Source organism: Alosa alosa, chromosome 8, assembly GCF_017589495.1.
Source record: "Alosa alosa isolate M-15738 ecotype Scorff River chromosome 8, AALO_Geno_1.1, whole genome shotgun sequence".
Taxonomy (NCBI): Eukaryota; Metazoa; Chordata; class Actinopteri; order Clupeiformes; family Clupeidae; genus Alosa; species Alosa alosa.
The window spans coordinates 25,330,894-25,356,783 of record NC_063196.1 but is presented as its reverse complement, the minus strand read 5'-3'; the positions used below and the strand labels follow the sequence as shown (position 1 = coordinate 25,356,783).

Below are 25,890 nucleotides of genomic sequence, written 5' to 3'. Positions count from 1 at the left end.
GCTAGAAGTTTGCAATTTAGTAGCCTACTGCAATTGGTAGACAGTACATTGATGTTTGATGGCTAGCTGGGTAGTTCTGTATTTCAAGGACTGACAGGCTGGAAGTTTGAAATGTAATACTGCAAAAACTGTTTTAGCCTATTTGTTTAAAATTATAAAAACGGTAGGTAATTAGGCTACATCGATGTTTGATGGCTGGGTAGCCTAGGCTAGTTCTGTATTTCAAGGATTGACAAGCTAGAAGTTTGAAATAATACTGCAACAAATGTTTTATTTGTTTAAAATTACATAAACGGTAAGTAATTAGGCCTACAATCGGAATGTGTTTTATGAATCGTGCAGATCTAATAACCGTGCAAACCCGGTGCCCACACTATGCTATTTGCTTCGCGCTCGGCACTAGCAGAGCCCGTCTACGGAGAGCCTCCCCACTCTCTATTAATCCCATACAAACCGAATTTGGCTGCAGTTCACCAGAGTTCACCTAGATGGCGATCGGCTTAGTCAAAATACATGGGGTCCTATGGAGCTACATAGCTACATTTATTGTTTTCACCTATTTAACAACTGAAACCCTCAGATTTTATTTTATTTTTAAAAATGGATATGGATTATCAATCAAAAGTGAAATAATCCGGGAGTCATGTCCTTTCGTTTTCTTACAAATTGGGTCGTTGTTGCCCATAACACGCTAGCATTGATCCTATGCTATGCTATGATCATGCTAATGAATGACGTCATTGACACGTTTGAAAGGCTTTTTAGAACAATTAAGTGACTTTAAAAAATATAATACTCAACCAAGTGTATTGTCTTTGCCTCCCCTTTCGAATACAATATTCAAATTACTTGAAAAAAAATTATATCCCGAGAAAAGTGGATTTTGAGGGGTACAGGTCCATAGACCTCCATTCATTCTGGACTCGCCCGCGAGCGCCCCTAGATGCAGTACCAGACCGGAAGAGTTCCGAGAGTGAAGGTTCTCCCCTTATTAGACATTCTCTGGCACTAGTCACGTGATCCCAATAGCTCTGCACTCGATTGCTCTTCCTTAGCTACCAGCTATTTTTGTCTCGGTAGACTGAAATTGTGGCCTAGAAATCTAGACGCGCCCCTAGCGGCAGCAGGGCTAATCTAGCAACTCTCCGTTGGTTTGTGAGTTCCAGAAATCGAAACTATATCAGGCCAATGAAATCGTGTATAGAGTCGTTAGGTGGGCTTAACATAATGATTGATGGCAGAGTTGCAACTGTTTGGCTTGAATTCCCTGCTACTTGAAAACAAATAAGATGGATGTTGCTGTTGGCGAACAGTGTGACACGAGTTAAGCTTTTATTAAGTTGGCAAACGTTTGAACTAGCCAACCAGCTCCGCTGGTGGGAAACGATGGGACTCATAGCGCTGCGCTGTCCCATTGGTGCAGAGGGAATTTGAAAGACAACTGATTATCCCGCCCCTCGGACTGAGCACTGCGAACGGTGAGTGCCCAGACCCTACATTTTAATGTGGGTCTGGCTCGTCAGGCTACTGAAATTGAATTTCACGTTTTGAAACTGAATTGTGAGAACTGAATGTGAAAATTCCAAGAGCGAAATTTTCAGTCAGGATAATTTATGTATCAGAGCAAATGACTTCAATTTCAAAATATTATATTCAATTTCAACTTGACTGGGATTTAGTTCCAATCTAATGAATTCAGTTTCAACATATACTATTCAAATTCGTCTTTCAACATACTACTCAAATTCATATTCAAATTCGGTTTAAGGTGACACAAGTTTTATGCCTGCGCCATTTTGACCACTTGTTCATGTGTGTTGACGAATTATTTGTATATTTCTCTGCTCAATATAATGTGTGCATTTGTTTGAGAAAAGCATTCTATTAAACTCTGATATTGAGGAAACCACACCAAAATCACTCTGATTATATCTGCCCCTGTTTCAGGGGTGTAACAAATGGACCATGCGTTTAACTGTGTTGTCTGGCTTCTGAATGGACCGTTCGTTGTGCGTTTGACTGTAAAGTTGATGCTGATGATGAATTACATCTTAAAAAACACTTGAAGACCTTAAAAGATCTCTATGACAAGTATGATAAAAAAAACTGTGCTAAAAATGAGGTCAATGGTCCAAATAAGGTGCACTCTTTCTAAAGTGTATCTCAATGCGGGAGGTGCATTATTCAGGGATAGGAACCCTTTTGCTTCATTTTTGCTATTAATGTTTTTTCATTATCAGCTCTAAAAAGTGTAAAACGAGATTAATATTGGTTGTATTGTAAAAATTGTGATACTGTAATACTGTACTGTATTTCCATAATTTCCATAGGAATACATTGGCAATTGTTAGGAACATGTTGGTTCAAAGTTGTTTTTTGAGAGTTCTTTTTATCCAATTGCTGCCAAATCTGGCACTTATTTAGCCAGATGAATGCTCTATACATACAGTAGTAGGCCTTTACGTTAATCAAATCATTTTGCTTCATACCGCAGTAAATAGTAGATACCTGAAGATCCTGAAGGACTCTTCTCCTCCTAACAATGGATTATTCCTACCGCTGAAATCAAGAAGACGCCTACACTGTATGTAGTCACAAAGCCAGAACTGAGAGACTCAGGAGAAGTTTTTATCCCCAGGCCATCCGAACTCTGAACTCACACTATACTGACTTTGCACACATTCACTCCTCAGCACTCTCAAACATTTCCGAACTCTGAACTCACACTATACTGACTTTCCTCAGCACTCCATTGACACACACACACACACACACACACACACACACATACATGACTTTTAGCACTTTTACATCCCTCTCCCTATGCTACAGACCTTTTATTTATTTTCTTATTTCATCACACGTCAAAACACACACACACACACACATCTGACTTTCTCCAACTTTTGCACATCTCCATAGAACTTTTTATTTATTATTTTTGATTTCTCCTCCATCTATCTACCCATGTCCTTGATTGCCTAGCCTTTCTGCCCCCCACCCCCACCCCCATCCCCAACACACACACAAACAAACACACACACACTTACATCATCACTGTCATCACCACACATACATACAGCACACTGCTTGCTACAGTAAGCCTCCTCTACATACTTGCTGCACACTGCCCCCCCTACATACACAGCACATTGTCTTCAGGATCTTCTCCAACACACATCCTCTACATACTTACAGCACACTGCCCCCATCTACCCACACACACACAGTCACTGCTCCACTCCCCTCCCGCCCACACCATACTTGCAGTACACTGCCCCCCCCTCTCCCCTACATACACAGCACATTATTTCATCAGGAAGCTTCTCCAACACACATCCCCAACATACTTACAGCACACTGCACCCCCCCCACCCACCCACCCCCCAATACACAGCACATTGTCTCATGAGGAAGCTTCTCCAACACACATATTGCACACTGCCCTCTCCCCACACAGCACACTATCCCATCTCCCTTGTCATCCCCCCCACACACACCAAGACCCCCAGCAGTTGGGTTAGCCCCCTTGAGCCGTGGATCTGCCCAAGGTTTCTTCCTTGGTAAGGGAGTTTTTCCTTGCCCCCTGTTGCTCTTGGGTGCCCTTGTTGGTGCCCCCCAATCCCAATCCCCCCACCTTTCTTATGCAGCCCTTGCCACTTAATCTACTAAACCCCTCTTCTACTGCACTTTTTACCCCCCCCCCCTTTCTTACTTCCAGTAACTATAAGCATTTGACAATAAACTTGTATCCTTGTGGTCTGAAATATCGATTTGTAGGCTTATAGGATATATTTGTAAACTTATAGGAGCCTGATAAAAAAAAAATATCATTTAGAAAAGTGGTCAGATGTATGTGATGAATAAATCTCTCTGAACTCTGAACTGAACTGAATAGATTTATTTTATTTGTTCTTTATTTCATTTTGTTGATCATTTTGTGAGTTTTGTAGACATATTATTGAAAGCAATGGGGAAGGGGGGTGGGGCATAGGTGTAGACTGGGAGCAGAGAATGTCTAATAAGGGGAGAACCGCCACTCTCGGGAAACTTCTGGTTCCTGAACTGGTTGCAGTTCCTTTTCTGGTTCCACATGAGGGCGCTCAAGTTTATATTTGTAAACTTATAGGAGCCTGATAAAAAAAAAATATCATTTTGTTGATCATTTTGTGAAGACATATTATTGTGGTCAGGTGTATGGAGGAGAATTTAATAAGGGGAGAACCGCCACCTTGGAAACTTCTGGTTTCTGAACTGGTTGCAGTTCCTTTTCTGGTTCCACATGAGGGCGCTCAAGTTTATATTTGTAAACTTATAGGAGCCTGATAAAAAAAAAATATCATTTAGAAAAGTGGTCAGATGGATTTAGAGGGTTTTGCATCTGAACTCTTCATATATCAGAACAGATGGCTGGTAGCTCTATAGTTGAAAAACGTACATCCGGTATCGGGTGCTCTTAATAAGGGGATCAGTCCAATATAAAAAAAAATATTAATCGAGGCACCATATTCATACAGCTTCCTGTCACCATATTTGGAGTGCCTGGATTTATATATATATATATATATGTGTGTGTGTGTGTGTGTGTGTGTATCAGGCTTCAAGGAAAAATACTTTCCATACAGCTTAGGTCACCAACAGCAGTGAGATATAGTAAATGAGTAATTTTTGCCAAAATGTCACCATTGGGTTCCCTGGATTGAGCCAAATGACTCCATGATTGCCATAAAGTTTTGAGTGAATGAATAATAAATTAAAGTGTTTTTCTCATGTTTGCTACTTACATTTCACTGCTTGTTATATACTAATATGTATGTGATGAATAAATCTCTCTGAACTCTGAACTGAACTGAATAGATTTATTTTATTTGTTCTTTATTTCATTTTGTTGATCATTTTGTGAGTTTTGTAGACATATTATTGAAAGCAATGGGGAAGGGGGGTGGGGCATAGGTGTAGACTGGGAGCAGAGAATGTCTAATAAGGGGAGAACCGCCACTCTCGGGAAACTTCTGGTTTCTGAACTGGTTGCAGTTCCTTTTCTGGTTCCACATGAGGGCGCTCACGAATAAGTGCAGAATGAATGGAGGCCTATGGAGCTGTACCCCTCAAATCCACTTTTCTCGGGATATCATTTTTTGCCCAGAAATTCGAATGTTGCAGTCAAAAGAGGGGGCAGAGAAAATACAAACCGCTGAGTATTATATTTTTTGAGTCACTTATTTGTTCTAAAAAGCCTTTCAAATGTGTCAATGACGTCATTCATTAGCAGAAAGCTAGTGTGTTGTGGGCAACAACGACCCAACCTGCAAGAAATCGAAAGGACGTGACTACTCGTTCATTCAACTTTTGACCTATAATCCATATTGAGCTTGCAGAAACCACAATCAAATCTTCAATTTCTCAACGACAACCAGGTGAAAGAGACAAATTTAGCCGTCTAGCTCCATAGACCCCCATTGTTTTTGCACTTATTTGTGATCGCCCCTAGCGGAACTGCAACACATTGCAGGTACAATGGAGTTAATAGGGAGTGATCCGGCTCTCCGTAAACGGGCTCTGCTGGGAGGACCAGTGCGTGCCGTGCAAAATTGAAGCAACTGAAACGTCATTACGTTGTAGATGACGTAGCGGCGAGCGGGAAAATTTTCAATTTAGTTGTTTGGTAACGCTATCGAGCAGAGGTAGGTCTCTATGTGTTGAAATAAAGCTAACGTTAGTCATACGCCGTGAAATCGTAACGTTATGCTTTTGTGTTTAGTTAACAATCGTATTTGGACTTCGATAATGATTTGTGCATTTTAGACTTAGCTAAACTGACAACAACTGTTACTCGTTAATGTTAGGCACGTCAGTGGCCCAGCTGATATTTGATTCAAGTTAGCGTAGTTTAGTTTCAACTTCATATGACAACCATCTAGTTACCCGGCTGGTAAGGTTATTTCTTACCATTCAACAAACACATCTAGATAGCTGTCCTGTGTTATTTCATGACAGTTTACCGCGATTGTAATTATTTTTTTGAATGTAAGAATTTTGCTGACGTTGACAAGCAAGTCGGATTGTTGTGCTCTAGCTGCCTTGCAGAGGAGCACATAGCTGCTAATCAGAAATGTGAATTTAGAAAGTTGAACCAGAGCCATCATTAGACATTCTCTGGTTGAACTGTAACGTTGCTACCAGCTGCTAGATATCGGCTAAAGTAACATTAGCAGCTAGCTGTTTGGTTGTTGATGGTTAACTTCCCATGGCGTTCTCTAACTGCTAAGTTACTGTTCCTTCTGCTAACAGTTATCTTGCATTTTGTTAACGTTAACTTGGGTCGACGATGTTTATAAACATGCCATTCTGATTGGCAATGGCTGGAGGTGTGTAATTTCGTTGTTCCTGTAATAAAATGCACCTTCCTCCACAGAACACGATGGCTATGAGGAGTGAGAGCAGAGTGGAGGCAGAAGTTGAGGAGGAGGAGAGTTTTGGGCCCCAGCCCCTAAACAGACTTGAGGTATAGCCTACACGTGACACCGTTATTTTCGTGTGCCTGTGTCGATAATCCATTCTGGGGAACCTATTACATAGACACTCATACATATACATTAACCCTCATAGGGTGTTCGTTTTTTTGTTACACAGGAGGTGCTGCCGGGTCTAGTGGACCCATTGCATTTTAGGCCTTTTAATTCAACATAATCAAACTTTTTTTTTTTCTAGTAACCTACTAGATGGTTACTTAATCCCAATTGCAAGTAATATAAACAACACATATGTTAAATGTGTTGCCTTTACCTTTGTTAAATCACAATTATGAATAGAAGTGCCACTTGTTTTTTTGTATTAAAATATAACAAAATAAGGAAATGCATCATAAAACAGGCATAACTGGAAAATAATCAACAATTATACAAATGAAGCAAGTTTTATTTATTTGAATTTCATTAGAAATAGAACATACTCAATAACATCTGTCTGAACAACACATTTAAGCCATTGAACATGGCGATTTTATACCAGACTATACCACACATGAGGGGCACTGTGTGTGTATTGCATATGTTTTTTTTGATAGGGGATGGCATGAAAAGGTAAAAAGAAGAATTAATGTCTTGTGCATGAGTGACTGCCAAGCATGTAGGTCCTGGTAGCATCCGAATCACATTGGCAGCCATGCAAGGGGGTTCATTTCTTGAGCAGGAAGACCATTCAATTCTACCATTTTTTGACATCCATATGTTGTCATTTGCAAGCTGCTGACAGTCTAGTCCAATGTCTGGCTGCTCAATGGCTGCTTCTGTGGCTGGCTGCTCAACGGCTGGTCCTGCCGCTTGCTGCTCATTGGCTGGTCCTGGGGCTGGCTGCTGGTGGGCTGGTCCTGAGGTTCGCTTGCGTTACGGAGCTGGCTGACAGGCTGGTCCTATGGCTGGGGTCATTGAAAATGTTTTCTGATTTATGTTCCTCACAGAAAATGAGCCAAGGCCAATGACTCTGTTTAAAAAAAAAAAATATTATTTGTATCATTTTTATTAAGCTAAAAACTGAAAACGGGTCCCACAGACCCGAACACCTTATAAGGGTTAAATGAATTGCCTACCAGAATCAATATATTTCCCCAAATATTTTGCATATAATGACAAACTTTGTTTTAGTGGGGCGGGGGTCAGTCTTTAAGCATTTTAAAAACAGATTTATCGAAATTAAAAGGGCCCTCTTTATTTAAAATTGAAATGCAAATACAAAAACTACTACTGACTGCTCAGATTGTGGATGTAGTAGACTTCACGTACATGCAAGGTGCTCTTGAAGTTCGAAAGGACTGGGGCTGCTTGGCTGACTTCTGCTTGGCGGACTTCAGGCACACTTGCATGGAGACACGGATCAAATTATTAAAAGCCCTTTATTTGATATTGGGGCGTACTACGGGTAAAAAACGCTGATCGGTTTCATCCCTCTGGGCCTTCATCAGGGCCTTCATCAGGGCTTGGTTTGTGGATGTTTAATTTAAAATTGAAATGCTTAAAGCATCCTCAGTAGACTTGTCTCAATGTGTCTGTTTCCTGCACAGCAATGTGGCATTGGTGCTGGTGACGTGAAGAAACTGGAGGATGCTGGCTTCCATACAATCGAAGCTGTGGCTTACGCTCCCAAGAAGGAACTGCTTAACATCAAGGGCATCAGTGAAGCAAAAGCAGAGAAGATTCTGGTGAGACAGTTACTCTTAATCAAAGTGATCTGTTATTTCCCCCCTACTTTCCACTGTTACGTTGTATTATTCACTCATGTGGTCCACTCTGTAGGGCGAGGCAGCTAAGTTAGTGCCAATGGGGTTCACCACAGCGACAGAGTTTCACCAGCGACGGGCTGAAATAATCCAGATCTCCACAGGCTCCAAGGAACTGGACAAGCTACTTCAGGGTATGTTTATATATCTACTGAAACATGATCTACTATCTACTGAAACATGATCTACTATCTACTGAAACATTCATGAAAATAAGGACCATTAGTTGTGTTGAGGCATGCAGTGGTTTTACTTGTTATGCTGAGGCATGTTCTATAAATCTAAAAAAGTGAAAAACTAGATGGTCCTGTATAGAACTGCTAGAACAATAGAATGGTATACTGTGGTTTTATCCAGCACTGTTCTTGAGTGAGCGCAAAACATTGGGTTTGGTCATGGAAGCTCAGAGCATGTATTTGTAGGCTCAGATATGAATCTGTCAGAATTGCCGTAAACCATATCCATCTCTTATGAACCTGTGGGTTATGATTCTGTATGTGTTTCTGTCCCAGGAGGCGTAGAGACGGGCTCCATCACAGAGATGTTTGGGGAGTTCAGAACAGGAAAGACACAGTTGTGTCACACCCTTGCAGTGACCTGTCAGGTAGTGTGTTATTGGCAAGAATGTGAAATATGAAGTCAGTCTCAATTTACTGTTCCACAGTCTGTGAATGTAGGAAAGAGGAATATTATGTTGTACACTGGCCACTCAGAAGCACTGATTTCTCTAAAGCATGGAAATGCTGTTGGGGTTCAGGGTGACGTTCAAAATAGAATTGCATGTTTCTAAAAAAAAAAAAGAAACCTATTCGGATAAGTGGGATATACAGTATGATCAGAACCGGTATTAGAATAAAATTCAAGCTCACATTTTGAGTTCAATGTCATGGTAAAAGTCAAGCATGTATTTTGCGGGTTGACATTTATTATTATTATTATTATTATTATTATTATTATTATTGTTAGAATTGTTATAATTATTATTGTTAGAATTATTTTTATTGTTTTGTGACCTGTTCTGTTTGTCCTTTCTCTCAGTTGCCCATTGACCAGGGTGGTGGAGAGGGCAAAGCCATGTACATAGACACAGAGGGGACCTTCAGACCAGAGAGACTTCTGGCTGTGGCTGAGAGGTCTGCTCTTCTGCTTTAAACACACAAGCTTCATTTAATATGTACCTGCTGCTGACATTATGCTTCAAAATTCTGTCAGCATCTGAAAGTAGATAATGCCGGATGTCGCTTTACACTGGGGTGTTTAATAGGTGTATTTATTTCCAGGTATGGGTTGGTCGGGAGTGATGTCCTGGACAATGTTGCTTATGCCAGAGCCTTCAACACTGACCACCAGACTCAGCTGCTATATCAGGCATCTGCCATGATGGCTGAATCCAGGTAGGTTCTCCCATTCAGTCTGGCTCCATCAATGGTTTGTGGTTACCCTGTCCCACCCTAAACCCATCACCATCACTATCCTCCACTAGGACTGTCAACTTGGCCCACCCTAAATGCATCATCACTATCCTCCACTAGGACTGTTAACTTTCAGGAACTACTAGGCCTAAGTTTCTAGATACCAATGCCGAAACGAAACTGTGGCACAAAACTTCTGTAGTAGGATAGATCTAGATGTCAGAACATGAACCTTTTGAGTTATTTTATTAAAATGGTATTAAGATTCCAATCTTAATGTATTGGTTCTAATTAAATGGACTTGTAACATTTGATTATTTCAATGGGTCCCTTCTAGTATCGGTGCATTGTACAACACTAGTTTTCATCATGTGGAAACTGTTTTTAAAATTCATAACTTTGAGGTTGAAATGAGAAGTTATCCCGTCTCTCCGTATCAGATATGCCCTGCTGATTGTGGACAGTGCCACGGCGCTCTACAGGACCGACTACTCCGGCAGAGGAGAGCTGGCCGCCCGCCAGGGCCATTTGGCCAGGTTCTTACGCATGCTGCTGCGCTTGGCTGATGAGGTGGGTCCTCAAGCATCTGGGCTTTTCACCGCTTTTCAAAATGTTTAAATATTTGTTGGGGCTTTTTATGCCTTTAATTCGATAGTACGGTGGAGAATGACAGGAATTGAGTGGGAGAGAGAGTCGGGGTGGGATCCGAAAAGGACCACAGGGCGGGAATTGAACACGGGTCACTGGCGTACGGTGCAGGTGCCCCAGCCAGTTGCGCCACGGCTGGGGCCCACTGTTTCTCCTTTTGAAGGCCTACTGTACTGTAGGAACCTTTGTGAAATCTGTTTTTAGTTCCTCAAAGGTCAGGCAGTTTTTTTTTTTTTTTTTTTTTTTTACTTAAAATGTTTTCATTGTGAAATTGTCACAGTCTGAGACATTCTATTGTGGCTGAAAGCAAATCACAGAGACCGAGCAGCCAGTTGGAAAGTGGCCCACAGCTAGCTCAGAGTGACCTCAACTTCTATAACTGTGTGTGTGTGTTTTCTCTCTAATGGCAGTTTGGAGTGGCGGTTGTCATCACCAACCAAGTGGTGGCTCAGGTGGATGGAGCGGCCATGTTCTCTGCCGACCCCAAAAAGCCCATTGGTGGCAATATCATAGCACATGCTTCCACGACAAGGTACAGTATAGAGAGAGCCTCCGCTGCCCTTATTTAAATGACAAACATAGTGCAGTTGGGAAATGAGCAAAAAATGAACTATTAAGTAACTTGTTGATTAAATAACTTGGAAAAATGAATTTCTAATACCATCAGCAAAATGCACGAATACGAGTGGGTTGGCAGTGTGCTCCCATACACCTCATGATTGCTTTGGTTCACGTGTTGCAGCTACAGTGCTACACTCTGGGGGCATGTTTGTGAACCCCCACGTTCATGCCCCCAGAGTGTAGCGCTGTAGCTGCCTGGCTGCTTTAGCTGTTGCCTGCAGCAACTCGAGCTAGGTAAAACCGATTGTTTTAGGGTTTTTTTCCCGTACCGACAGTACTCTGTGACCTCGAGAAACAGCGATCGGATATGTGGAAAAATCATAGGATTTCCTTTAACACAGTGCCTGACTTTGCACTTTGCTTATTATTTAAATTAGGGACCCTCTGTGTTGTTTCTCAACTGACGGCTGCAATTTGTGCCTTTTTTCCCCCAAACTGTTATCTTGTCCTCTTCTTCCTTTCTTGCTCTCTTTGCTTCTGTTCCTGCCGGTCATCACTCGCTCCAAATAGGTTGTATTTGAGAAAAGGCAGGGGAGAAACAAGGATATGTAAGATCTACGATTCCCCCTGTTTACCGGAAGCGGAGGCCATGTTTGCCATTAACGCTGATGGCGTGGGAGATGCCAAAGACTGAAGAGAGCACGGTGCTTCCACTCAGAGAAGCGCCCACAGAACCGCTTGGACCCGCACAGCTTCAGCGTAACTTCAATGTTTGATGCCTTGGCAGAAACTCAACCTAAAGATTAGTTGAGAACTTGTTGGCAATATGAAGCTTATGGGGACTATACACAATATAAACTCAATTCTGAACTTAAACGTATTGAGAAGTGCATTTTTTGAAGTGGCTTTCATCCCGTAGTTGCAGAAGGACTGCTTGGGAGATGAAGGGTTTGGCGTGTCCTTGAACGAGGTGCACGCTTCATAAACTCAGCCATTGACCCCCCCCCAGGTTGGGAATGATCATTTCGTCATATTGGAAGTGTCGTTTACAGTAGGAGATGCAGTATAGTTTTCCTTTGTGGAGTTTCTTTATTTTTGTTTGTCATTGTCCTGCTGCCTTTATTTGTCTTTATTTCTGTGTTAACCATCTACACGTTGTGTACATATTATATATTAAAATCATTTTATGATCAGGTTTCATGGCTGATTCAATCTGTCATTCCAAAGTTGCTGCACCTGGCGTAGTCTGTAGACAAGTTATTAGGTGGCCTCATCGCTACATAGGCCACTGTAAATGTGTAGATGGGAATATGAGAGAGCAATGGCAAATACAATAGAAAATGGGTACCTATTAAATACTATTGATCCATTAGATTAGATTAAACTTTGTCATTGTGCAGAGTACAAGTACAAAGTCAAAAGCAGAAAAGTGTAATGTGATATACAAAGTATAGACAGCTGATGCATAGGCAGGACAAGAAATGTAGTGCAGTGTAGACAGTAGTATGCAGTAGGTTCACAGAAGATGCTTTAGAGTAATATAAATTAGATATAAATATGTGCCATTTATTAGCAGTTACTATATACTGTAATAGCAGAATAAATATGGCTGTGATAAATGTATGAACAACATGTACAGATATGTGCAATGTAGTAGCAATAACACTATAATAGTAAGAGCATTACAGTTTCTATTTGCTATTAATGTGGTTCATCGTGTTTCAGTTCATTTGGTGCTGAACTGAGAAAGCCAAAAGCAAGACAAAAGAAATAAGATTTACAGATTCAAATAAAGTCAACCTTTAATAAATACGAGTGATTATTTAAACTAAAAGTAGACAGTGCAGTGGTCTAACACAGAGTAAACAGCTTTGCATGGAATGTTCATGTGAGTCCTTGAAACAGGCATGTAGCATAGTACTGACTTTAAATATAATTTTTAATCTTTGTAAAAAAATAAAATAATAAATAAAATTACATATGCCAAAGGCAAGGACAAACATACTTAAGCCTCTTCTGCTGTTAAAAAGATATTTCTGAACTTGGTGTTTGATCTCAGTATAATGTCTGAAGTCCCATAACATAAAGCATAAAGACATGCACTGATTCCCAAACTAAGTGGAGAGCTATTTTCATACACAAATATAGAATCATAAGAATTAAATCATGTACTGCTTAATCAGGGTAGATTACAAAAAAAAAAACGTTCACACAATTTGCTGTTTGGGATGTCAAATGAGCATGACATTCTAAACAAAGTTAATTTCTATTTAATAGCCTTCACAACACCAACACATTGAGAATTAAATACTGCCTTAGCGTTTGGAGGGTGGTTAGTCCAGATTGATATGAATTAACTTGCAACGTTAAAGCACACTGAATGACACCATAAACATTTGGAGGGTGCTTAGTCCAGATTGATATGCATTAACTTGCAACGTTAAACTCTGTCACTGAATGACACCATGAACTTGATTATGATCACTTGTTTTTATATTCTTGTGTACCAATTAAGCACTTTAAAAACTAATTTATTAAAACAGATTTAGACTTAATTGAAATAAAAACCGTATATAAAATTCTTGGGGAGGGAGGGGGAGGGGTGCAAACTAATAAGACGGCATTTTACACTCATGTCTTACTTCATCCCTAGCAAAGAGTGCTTGGAGACTACAACTAAATGCACCTCAAAAGGTGTTACACAGTTGACAAAACGACCAAATTACTGGATCAGTTTATCAGTGCAGAATCAACATGACTCGATCCTGAAATGTTTGCACTTTCAACCACATTGGACACAACACCACACATGGTCATCTATGTAATGGAATAGGGACTGCTAGGGCAGGCAGTCTTTAGTGCTTCATTTGTATAGCCATATTTGTGCAGGTGTTGAAGGAAGACATGGCAGTCTAGAAATCCCCATTCGATGGAGACAGATCTGATGGTGTGTCAATCAAAGCCTTCAGTTCCTCCTCAAGAGTAGAGTTGCCAGTCTCCTGTGTGAATCATAGAATCTTGAATTTAAACCCTTTCTATTAGCTCAAGATAGTCAAGTTAGAATGCAATTTCTGCAGTTTTGAAAACGACAAGGAGAACAAAGCCACTTGTGTTCCTCACTACAGACGGAATAACATTTCTGTTTAGATAGCAAGGGGCAGAATGCTCAGAGATACGGCTCACCTCACTGGTCACACTAGGCATCTGGATAGCCAGTCGGGCCCAATTGCTGGCCTCTGAAGTGTTCCCAAGCTCCTTGTGACACTAAGAAAAACAGGGAATTTCAAGGCACTCTCAATTCTCAAAGGTTAAAAAGCCTTTATTTTATTATAAACCTTTTTTTAAAAACTCTGACGAGTCAAACTCTTTGTGACACTACTCAAACCACAGTGAACAGATTTTGAGAGAAGATTTAAAGTTACACGTTGAGGCGTGTATTTCAATTTGGCCAGTAGGTGGCACTAACTGAGAGGACAGTGACCAGTTCCAACCCCCCAAAGTAAATCTGCCTTTCACCAAGAAGAAAACCAGTTTAAAGCGGGGAGGTAGAAGCAGGATGAGAGAAAGTGGCTTTTCTCAGAGGAATTCACTACTGTTATTGTAGTCTAAAATGTCTCTCTAAAGGAGAGCCTGTTTGTCCAGTTTTTTCAACCTGCCAAAGAACAAGCTGCAAGGCAATGGTTTAAGTAACTTGAAACCCAAACCACAACGGTATCCAACAGCATGTGCTGGATGGGAGGACCAGTTGATGTGCCACATCACTTTTATAAGGTGCTTAAATGAATCAGGTTTTGGAAAGCTTCACAGGGCCTGTTAGGATATTCTGAATTCAATGGAATGCAAAACCACAATGAACACGGTGAATCTGTGCTCGCAGGCAGGTTCGCCACAGAAAACATAAACGTGCCTCAAGACTAGGCTTGTCCATGACGTACTGTGTGATGATGGTTATCAGATTTGAAAACCTCTTGCAGAACTGATGATCCCTCATATAAATGCTGGCATTACCTTGGCAATGTAAACCCTCACAGTCTTGGAGAAGCCAGGGCTAAGCTCTTCTGCCTGCAAAGACAAAACACAGACAAGACTGCTCAATCTTACCCAACACATTTGTCTTCGTCAGATAAGACTTTCCGGTTTATCACTAAAGCCATTACACTCCTGCCTAAAAGTTGTATTCCCATCTTGAAAAACAATTGTGTTTTGATATAAACAGGAGTGTGAGTGTTTCTCAGTGCTGGGGTGGTGGTGGTGATGATGATGATGGTGACTTACCTTGAGGAAGTGCTCCAGAGCCTCGTGGACGGTGGACGAAGGTGGGGACTCGTACAGCGCTGCAGCAGCCTTCTTCTCCAGCCAACCAAGCATAGACACCTGGAGGTGAAGCACACACCAGCCTCATGGCTTTAGTTGAAAAGAATTAAGGCTCATTCACATTAAGAACGATAACTATAAACAAATATCATTCTCGTGAATATGAATGACGACGTACACACATAAACTATAACAATACTTTCAGAGCAATAAAAAGCTAATAGCCAAGGGCAGTTCCAGCGTTATGGATGTGACAATTGGACTCATATTGGTAAACAAAATGCCTTAAAGTGGGGGCAACATTAGTATCAGTGAATTAATTTGCACAACTTTTAATGCAACCTCTGTCCTCTGAATACTGAGAAATCCTCAAATTTCATATAATAAATTTCATCCTAAGAATACAAGGCATTTTATCAGCGTTATGGATGTAACATGAAATGGACACACTTTTGTGAGAGATTACAGGTTTTCTACAAACTCTGTGAATTTTTAAAGGAAACTGCCGAAACTATGATATATGTACCATGAAGGAGACTTGAATGAACACAAAAAGTGTGTTTTTTGAAACTATCGTCATTTTAAGTAATGCATTATGTAGGAAAAACTGGCGTTATGGATGTGACTGTTTCACGTTATGGATGTGACGTGTCTGAACCAGTCCTCGACAAACTACATAAAACACATAATTAGGTAGTGAATTTTGATATGAAACAATTGAAATGGTAATCATGAAAAACTAGCGATGACATTTTTGCTTCCTCAGTGCCCACTAAGATCCACAGGAAGAATCAGGACAACAAGTCATTTAAAATATAAAAAAGAAATTTATTTTTTTCTTTTACCGTCATCAATTTTGGTCAGTGATTCCCGGGTTACTGAAACTTGGTGGCCACTCCCCTAAATAACTAGCCCTACCTGAACCGTTGCACCCAAGATGACAAAATATTTATGGTATGTTAGTCTCAAGAGCCCGCATGAACCTAACCCATACCCACTCATTTGTGATTTGCACACATAAAGTACATGCACGCACGTGCACACACGCACACACACGCACACACACACACACACACACACACACAGTCACACATATAATTAATTTATTTGGGATGACCCATACTGATTACAACAACACAGCATTCCAAATATTAATAAAGAGCCCATTTGTGTCTCACACAGTAACACAAACACTGTGCAAGTGCTTACAGCTTTACAGGTAAATCAGGATAAATACACATTATCAGCTAAATCAGTGTATAAATACATATGATCAGCTAAATCAGTGGATAAATACATATTATCAGGGGTAGAGATGGCACCGCCTTCTCCATACATGCAGACTGCCTATGATGGCTGACACAGAGCAGTGTTTGGCTATTTGCTTAGATTTTGTCTTACATACAGACAGGCAAGCACACACACACACATAAACACATACAGACAGGCAAGCACACACACACACACACATGCACAAACACCCACCCACATGAATGCAGACACATAAACACACACACACAGGCACGCATACGCATGTTGGCATGCAAACACATACGCACACACACACACACACACACACACACACAGGCACGCATACGCACAGACACACACACACAGACACACACACTCTTATAAACAAAAGCAAACTCACATATGCACACACTCATTTACATGCACATGAGTTGCAGGAGTAGGAGATGGAGACAAATTGACAAGCATGATTTATTTTTGCGAAGAGAATATGCAGGACTGAGAGGCGGTCATATTTTGTACCGCTATGTGGTACATCTAGTTTATTGCTGCCCTTACTCATGTTACTCTGTGGGTATTAGCTACAGAGGACCTGACACTTCAAATGCTGTCATATCGCGTCACATTTAAAATTAAACTGTGTTAAGCAGACGTGAACGACAGGCTGAACAGATCTGCAACAGAAGGAGGTTGCTATGTTAACTCTAGCTGCAAAGTCAGCCATCTTCATCAGCTAACACGATAATCCAGTTACTGTACAACATTAGTATGACAGTTACAGGAAGATAATCGCTCAGATTTTCAAGTATTAGGCCACTTTGAAAATAGGCTATGGCTAGGCTAATCACTGGAGGTATTTTAATATTATGTTTGTTTTGCTAATGGTTAGGCAAGGCCTCCCTGTGGTTTTGATCAACCTAATAATCTTTGAAATGTCAGTTGTGAACACTAAGTTGAAATGCGTTGAAACTGACATGCCACCAGAACAGACGTTTTAACGTCTTTGAGGTATAATAAAGTCCCCAGTCTTGTAAATTCACATTGTGTAACATCCATAACGTCACATCCATAACGCACCATTAAAGGTTTTAAAAGTAAGAAAGGGGCACAATTTGGTCATCACACTTTACATTGATATAAATCAGCTTTGCACAGACACAATGGACATTGTCGCATCAACACTGTATGTGTAGCATAAACTTTTCCTATAAAACGTTATGGATGTGACATGGCCATGGAACTTGCTGACTTAAAAACAAAAGCCTTACAAATGTAAGGAGTTGTGCTCTTAAAGGCAAGCTGAGCATAGACATTGCTCTACCATTCCCTTATCAATCTGGAATTTGTCAAATGACACAATTTGTTTGAACATTGGGTCCATTTATCCACTTTTGAAATATGTATAATATTACCATGTAAATAAGTTGTTTCTGTATGGTTGCACACCATATTTATGATGTAAAAAGAGTGTCATTCTCCATCAAATTCAATCAGATCAGTTACAAACAATAAAATATATACCTAAATGAAGATTTTAACAACAGTTCTATTTGCGTATGCACAACTTTTTTTTTCCATGGTAAGGATGACCTTTGCATGGAATTGCCCCCAATCAGAACCCATCGAATGTTAACCGTCACATTCATTAGAGACTTTGTTTATCGTTGGTCAGTGTGGATGCTTTTATCATTATGGTTATAGTTATCGTTCTTGGTGTGAATGACCCTTTATTGGCCTTTTTTTTTTATCATGTATCAATCCAGTCAAGGAACAAGATCATTATTATAGCATCTCCACCTGCTACCTGTTCCTACTGAAACTATTGAACCACACCCATGCTTCATGGCTTTAGATCAAAGAATTATTGCCTCTTTTCATCATGTATCAATCCAGTCAAGGAACAAGATCAAGCGTCTCCACCTGCTACCTGTTCCTACTGAGACTATCATTTATCAGTGTTGTGTTAATCCCCTGTGGTTAGTGCTCTGACACACTACGGCAAATCTCATTTGGGAATGATCTAAGGTTCCCTTGAGCCCTGGCGAGTTTCCAGGCCTACCTCGTAGCACCAGCGGCCCAGCAAATAGAAACAGAGTGGGTCATCGTCCCTCAGTGCGATGGCTCTATCTAGATGCTCCTGCAACAGTCAGAGTGAGTTCATTATAGCCATTATACGAGACTGTTATGAAATAAAATGTTTTCAGATGAACTCAGGGGGATAGATATGTTATGACATTGAAAAACAGAATCAAATTTTATTCTTTTTTCTTAATTCATTAACAAAAATGCTGTAGGAATGATGCTTAGGATGGTTGCTCATACACTGTCTGTCCGCCAGCGTTTCTTGGCGTTTTATGCCCCCAACGTTGTCTTCAAGGCAGCGCTGCCTGGAAGGCACTAGGGTTAGGCATGGGTTAAGGTTAGGGTTAGGGTTTGGGGTTAGGTTTAAGATTAGGTGCCTTTAAGTCAGTAGTGGCAGCGCTGCCTGGAAGACGACGTTGGGGGCATAAAACACCATCGAGCGTCCGCCAGCTTACCTTGAGGATGTGACTGCTTTTGAGTTTGCCGTGCATGCTCTCATACTGTGAGTTGAGGCCAGTGAGGACGGCAAACCTACAGAAAGGATGAACACACGTGATCAGAAGAGGACAAAACACACACACAGGACCGGAGTTCACAGGATTCTCAACTCTGGCTCACTCACCATTTATGGCATTCGGCGTTCAGGCCATTTCTGCTCAGCGCCGCCTCAGCCTCGTCGCGGCCTGAAGGGAGAGGATCAGAGTTTGAGTGAGAGAGTGCCAGAGAGGTTGCCCCTCTTGTAAACAGAGGCACATGTTTACCTAGTGACCGATGACCAAATATGACTCACATATTGAGGGTTTCCCTCATTTCATTAAACAAAGCCACTGTATTTCAAGCTTGTGGGGTTTTTTTCTTGACACAGTTGATATCATAACTGCTATGGAAATTCTGACCGTTCTTCCAATTTTTTATAACATTTCCAGTTGAGGACAGAACATTTGTTTAACAAATGTGCTCTGCTAAGTCAACTGGAGAGGCATGACTCTGGTAGCGCTAATGTCCTGTGTTAATGTCACGTCCCACTAACACAACAGCATCTGTGCCATGACTGTGCTGGTACTTTAGAGTCTGATACAACAAACACTTTAAGGAGAAATCCTGCTATTTTTCACTTACATTAGATCTCTGTTTCTCGGGGTCACCCCCCGCCCCCAGCTCGAGTTGCAGCGAACACAGCCAGCCAGCTGCAGCGCAACACTCTGGGTGCATGTCCGTGATCACCCATGTTTTTTTCCTTCTCACCTTGCTCAGTGTAAGACTTCTTCTCCTCCTTGTCCTCAGTGATCTCATACATGTCATTGTAGGCGCGTGCCAGTCGCCACAGGAACTCTGTGCTGTCAGAATACTGAAATCACAAACCAGCACAATGACATGGAGGAAAAGCTAAGTGGCTACTGCAGAGACAGTTACATAATTACATTATATGTGCAGAGGAAGAAGGCTAGACTGCACTACACACTGTCAAGTCAATTTGATACACTTTTTACATATCCTGTTCACTCTATATGTAAGGTTCAATATGTAAGGGATAATGTATAGAACGCCGGTCATTATGGGGAAAATAAGTCCCGACAGGGCGAACCGGACTTGTTTCTTGTTTCGCCCTGAAGGGACTTATTTTCCCATGATGACCGGGCGTTCTATACATTATCCCGCTTTATTATATGACTACTTGCCAAAACGAAAAAATAAACTCCATGATATGTCTCTTTACACTTATTTGTTACCGTTTAAATGCATTGGCTTTTGCTGAGAAACAAATAGTTCACAACACACGCTGAACTTGAATCAAACATTCTTTAGAACACAGCTGATCAACCGTCTGCTTTCACTTTTGAATGAAGTTCCAAGCACAAACTCCGTTGCCATTGACAGCGGTCATTCTTGTTTTCAAAGGTCCTTTCTCAAGAAATAATGACCGCTAGAACTTTCGGAAATCCCATTCAAGTCAATGGAGCATTCTACTTGCATTTTGAAGAGCCGTATAATAAGGTATTATAATCCCAACCCTCTTTTTGTCAGATGACTTTGATATTTGTACACAGTCCTGGTTCTGTAAATGGGAACACAAAGTGTCTAAGCATTTTTCAGTTAACAGTTTGATATAAATCACAGAGTACCGTGACCTTTAATACCGGCATCAAATGACTGTTGTTGCTGCTGCTGCTTTATGTAAAGCACATTGAATGACTTCTGTGCATGAAATGCACAAACAGTTATATAAATAAACTTGACTTGACTTGCTGCTAGATTCTGACAGAGATGCTCACCAGAAGCTTGTTGGTGTGGAGCAGGTTGAAGCCGTCCTTCTTCGCTCCGCTGTCTCCCTCATGCAGCAGGTCGCTCTGGGACAGAAGCAGTGCCAGCTCGGCGCTGGGCACGTCCGTCACCATGGTCACCATGGTTGCCATGGTGGGCCACTCTCGGTCCGCGTCTTCCTCGTCCTCTTCCTCGGCCTGGGAGTCCTCCTGGCGAAGGGTGAGCACGGTGGCAACGCTGCGATCCTCGTCATCCTCTTCGTCGGACTCTTTGTCCTCCCTGTCGCCCTCCTTGTCCGTCTCGCGGTCTGTTTCACGGTCTGTGTAGTCTGATTCTGCATAGGCAGTGGAATACCTGGAATAAACAAAGACAGGAATCAAGTATGTTCACCCATATCATTTCCCATGTGTCTCAAAAGTGATTCCTTCAACTGTTTCAAGATCTTGCCTCGTGAGGTATTTCTACAGATGCCTTTAAGAACTGTTCCACTTTTGACTACTCACTTCATGGAGGTCAGTCAATTCTGCAAAGCTATTTAATAAATGTGAAACAAGCTTGAATATGTATCTTCATAATAATCATCCCATAAACTTTGACAATGGACATATGATTACAACAGATAGACTGAGGAAGTAATTTGTCCCCAGGACCATTGAACTGTTCAATGGTTCACCTAAGGGAGGAGGAGAGATAGACTTCTCCGCATAGTCTGTCTGCCTCTCGACCCTCTCCATGTTTGTGTACTGTCTGTCCACTAGTGACTTTTTACCACTGTCTTACTGCTTCACTGTTTGTGTGCTATATTAGCACATATTAGTTATATATATATATATATATATATATATATATATTTTTATTTTTTATATTACCTTGCCTACTCTCTTATATGTCCATATTTATTTTATGCTGGTCTCTAGACTTATTCTTGCACTGTTGCACTGTTGCACTGTTGGACTCACAGAGCACCTTACCTTACAATGCACAAAGAATCACAGGCTCAGTCCCTGCCTCAGTCATTGCAAGCGTCTCATGCTAAATCACCCACTATGTGGTTACTGTTTTAGACTTAATTTAGATTTAGTGTTATTTAGTATAATTTGTATTTTAGTATATTCTTTATCTTCTACTGTCCTTATTGCTTGTTGTGTTTTTTATATTATATACTTTTAATTATAATATACTTTTTCTGCTGTTAGTGAATGTTGTGTGTGATGTCTGTATGCTACTGAGACCTTGAATTTCCCCTTGGGGAAGTATCTATCTATCTATCTATCTATCTATCTATATCATTAGAAATCATCTCTACATAATCACCATGGTGGTTATGTAGAGATGATTTTACCCAGTTAATACCCCCTCCCCCTTACCCAGTCTCCCCCCCCTTCCTCCATACAGGCGGAGTTACTGCCCCTTCCTTACCCAGCCTTGTTCTCTCCTACTTGACCCAGTTACTACCCCTTTTCTTACCCGGCCTCGCTCTCCGTTCCTCCGTATGTGCTGGCTGGGCCAGCGCTGGCACTGAAGTAGATGGAGCTGGAGCTCATGGAGTCGGTCCGCTCCCGCGGGACAAGGTGGCGTCTGCGTCGGGCCCGCTGGCTCTCCTCCAAACCCTTCCTGATGGGGCGCAGTGGTCATGTCAGACGGTCAAACCACAAGGACAACTAACACACACTACAACAACTAACACACACTACAACAACATACCAGCATTTCACGCAGCTAATAAGGCTCAACAGTCAGCCGTTAATAGGCAGGTGAACAAGACACTTGAGTCTCAGTGAGTCACACTCACTTCACATCCTCGATGATCTTCTGTGCGATGTCCTGCAGGCCGCTCCGTAGCTCAGACACCTCGCTCCTGAGGCCCGTCACGCACATGAGCACATCGTCCAGGCGGTTCTTCAACTCCACCTGCTGCTCGGGAGAGACCCTGCAGGCCCTGGAGGGCCGAGCCCAGCGCTGCCACCTCTGATGGCATATCTAACACAACACATGCAAAACAATGTGGTCGCGTCACATGTAGGAGAAGTCCATTCGTTATTATTCCTGCTGAATGTCCATTCAGCATCCTCATCATCTGAGTATTAAACAGGTAATTTTATAGGTGTACATAGTACATGCTGTTCCGTCCCATGGGAGAGTCCAACGAGACCAGTCATTTGTGGGAAATATAAACAGTATGGCATAAACTTAGAGATTGATCAAACTTGCTTGTGATTTTAGTAAAGTGTACCTGACCCGCTTCTTACCTTGCAAGTCAAGAGCAGGCGCGTGTAATCTGTCCACATCATCTGTGCATGCTATTATGGTAGAGGGGCTCGCCTGAGACACCTCTGGATCCTCGTTTCTTTTTCTGGAAACTTCCTTGTAAATAAGAAATCCGACTACACCAGCGCCAGCTGTAGCTCCGATACCGAGACCAATTAATCCATTTTTCCCGAATGTATTCATGATGCCACTTGCTAACATTACCGCTTCTTCTTACAGTCTACCAGAAGGGACACTGCACAAGAGCACCCAGTCAAGACACTGTTAAACTATATCTTATCTGATATATAGTGACGATATTCCACGTTTAATATTGATTTCATAATGGGGGTTTTTTCAAGCTAAGAAGTTCTCGTTTACAGCCAGATTAAGCACACTGCAACTCAGTGTCATGCCTAAATGCTACAACTCCTACGTGAAAACATTCCTTTTCATGTCTGCGTTTACGCTCGTTCCAGGTTTACCAGCGTAGCCTACCAAGTAAACAACTCCTGCAATTTGTCACTCCGAAATCCTAAAAGAAAACGAAACTGACCGCTTCTTGGCTAATCGGCTAGCTATTACCAGCGTTGGGACTATTTCAAACGATTTTTGTTTCGTTTAATATACGGTCTAACAAAGTAGAAAAAACAAGCAAACCTACCTGGTGAGTGTATTTGCATAAAATGGCAAATACAAAGCAATAACGTTAACAGTTCATCTGTATTAATCAGCTAACGAGATATCAGTAACATAGATAGACATCACGCACGCACGCTTGCACTTGCACGCGACGATGACATGCCTAAGTGATGTTAGTCACTGGCAGATTAAATGTCATATCCTAATCGAATTAATTCTTGAGAGTATAGTTCAGACTTGCCTGGATCTCACATGGACGTTTTTACGGCGCAGTTTGTTTTTCACTATCTCCCTCATGTCGTCTCTCTGTGACAGCTAGCTACACATCTGCCAAGGAGGATGAGAACGAAAACATGAAATGTGTTACAATATAAAACTTCCGTTGGGAAACTTCAATGCGCCAGCGATGTGGAGCATTCTACTACATTCTGCAACAATGTAAGAAAATAATACAATGTTGCACTGATATGTGCCAACTCACACACACAAAAAAGAATACATTGTAGCCTAATTCACCACACAGAACTTTAGTTAAAAATGTCTGAATATTGTTCATTGAGTGTGCTTTGGGCTTCAGTCTCTTTAAATTGAGTGAGGATATTAAAGATGATATCTTTAAGACAAGAGGAAATGTGTTTTAGGTATGTGCAAAGATATTCTTACAGACTGTACAACCTTTTCTTTTGCATGTGGGCTTTAAAAGCTTAGACAAAAAGGTGTATCTAGCCAGGCCTAAAACAAAAGGCCTAAGGGACCGTTCGTTATTTATAAACGGGGTCACCGGAGGAAAATAGGGGAGGGTCATGTCTTTTTATTCTTTGCTGAGGGGAGGGTCACCTAACTTTTTTTTGTCTAGGAGGGGGGGTCACCCATCTTTTGTATTCATGAAAACAGCAAAAAATCAAAGTGGCTTGTTTGATTGTTGATTTCTGTCGCCATAACGTTCTCTTTCGTTCCATAGCTCTGTCAACATTGAACAATAAAAATAAGGGAGATTTCCCGGGTTTCTCACGCAAAATACGGAAAATGTCAACATCCGTCCCCATTAACGTTGGAAGGGTTGGAACAACAAAGTAGCCTACTTTATTCACGCCTAACAGCCTATATCCATTTGGTCAACTTTATCCAGCCCTAAAAAAGCTAAATTTAACTTTGGTTTACTTGTAGTTTACCATGTAGCCTAACTTTAAACAGTGTGCATGCTTATAAAGCATACTTGTGCTTCATTCATCCACACATCCAGCTTTTGACAAACATTTCTACCAATTGACCTTGTTCCTGCCCATCTCTAGTTTTGCTGTCTCCATCCTTTCTGTTTTTGTTGTTTGCAAAAAAAATATATAGTAGGCCCTATTTATTGGTAACCAGCAACAAATGCAATTTGTTAATCGCTGTCATTCTCTCTCCTGCCAACAAAAATGTGTTACGTTCCAAGTAGCAGTGCGTAATTCTCCTTCATAAAGTTGAACAAATACATTGGTCATATAAATAGCCAGTTTATGGTCTACAGTGTAGAGTTGGTAAGTTATGGTAGGCCAACTTGGAGTGAATATACAGGGGGATTTCTTTGGCTCTTAGCCTGGCAGGTGCGCACGTAGACATAGCCTACGGCCGAACACTGCAAGCGCCAATGAATCGTGCTCTCACGACCACGTCGTTAACTTAAATAGGCCTACTGTAGGTTAACATCACTCTGAGTTCGCATTCAAGCAAGCAAAACGATTATTTGAATACATCTTTTTCTCTTTGGAAGGGCAAGGGGTAACAACAGGACAACACAGAGACAGGCCAGAATGCAGGACTAATGTTATGAGAGTATTACAGTAATATGGGATATTCTACGGGAAAATATTAAAACGGCAAGACAGCGGGGAAAAGTCAAAATGATAGGCCTAAACCCGGAAAAAGTTGGCATGTTAGGTATTTTTCGGTCCCTGTGATTATTTGTGAAATTGTGCAAACGGCCTTTTCAAGTCATTTGAGAAGGAAGGAGTGTAGCAAGCTCCCAAATTGACGCTCGTCTGAGAAATTGAGTTTTGGATAATGTTCAGCTTCGGCAGCTTTACAATGACTGAGGAAGCCTAGAGACGAGTCCATAGCAACAAGTTCATGTGTTGAATTTGTTATTACCCAGTGTGCTTTGTTGAGTGGTCTCAATGTTTTATTGTTTTATTTCATGTGAATACTTACCAGAGG

At 41.3% G+C, this 25,890-nt stretch overlaps 2 protein-coding genes across 3 annotated transcripts; one reads left to right on the top strand and one right to left on the bottom strand.

Annotated features, from left to right (window-relative positions):
- Nucleotides 1–5,617: 5,617 nt before the first annotated feature.
- rad51 (RAD51 recombinase) lies at nt 5,618–12,091 on the top strand. Of its 2 annotated transcripts, none has more exons than XM_048250465.1 (10): nt 5,618–5,684; nt 6,416–6,505; nt 8,060–8,197; nt 8,292–8,409; nt 8,788–8,879; nt 9,314–9,408; nt 9,556–9,669; nt 10,128–10,257; nt 10,746–10,867; nt 11,467–12,091. In XM_048250465.1, exons 2-10 carry the CDS (start codon nt 6,422–6,424, stop codon nt 11,588–11,590), a joined length of 1,017 nt encoding a protein of 338 aa, XP_048106422.1. In that variant the 5' UTR covers nt 5,618–5,684; nt 6,416–6,421; the 3' UTR covers nt 11,591–12,091. The 2 variants fall into 2 exon arrangements, with proteins under 2 accessions (XP_048106422.1, XP_048106421.1); XM_048250464.1 differs by lacking the exon at nt 5,618–5,684 and adding an exon at nt 5,695–5,932.
- Nucleotides 12,092–12,672: 581 nt separating this feature from the next.
- On the bottom strand, nt 12,673–24,071 carry rmdn3 (regulator of microtubule dynamics 3). Its single transcript, XM_048251052.1, has 12 exons — nt 23,055–24,071; nt 22,598–22,785; nt 22,273–22,419; nt 20,817–21,159; nt 19,789–19,891; nt 19,166–19,226; nt 18,999–19,074; nt 18,521–18,598; nt 15,172–15,270; nt 14,905–14,958; nt 14,080–14,160; nt 12,673–13,895 (listed from the first exon to the last, which is right to left on the bottom strand). Exons 1-12 carry the CDS (start codon nt 23,094–23,096, stop codon nt 13,809–13,811), a joined length of 1,359 nt encoding a protein of 452 aa, XP_048107009.1. The 5' UTR covers nt 23,097–24,071; the 3' UTR covers nt 12,673–13,808.
- Nucleotides 24,072–25,890: the final 1,819 nt, after the last annotated feature.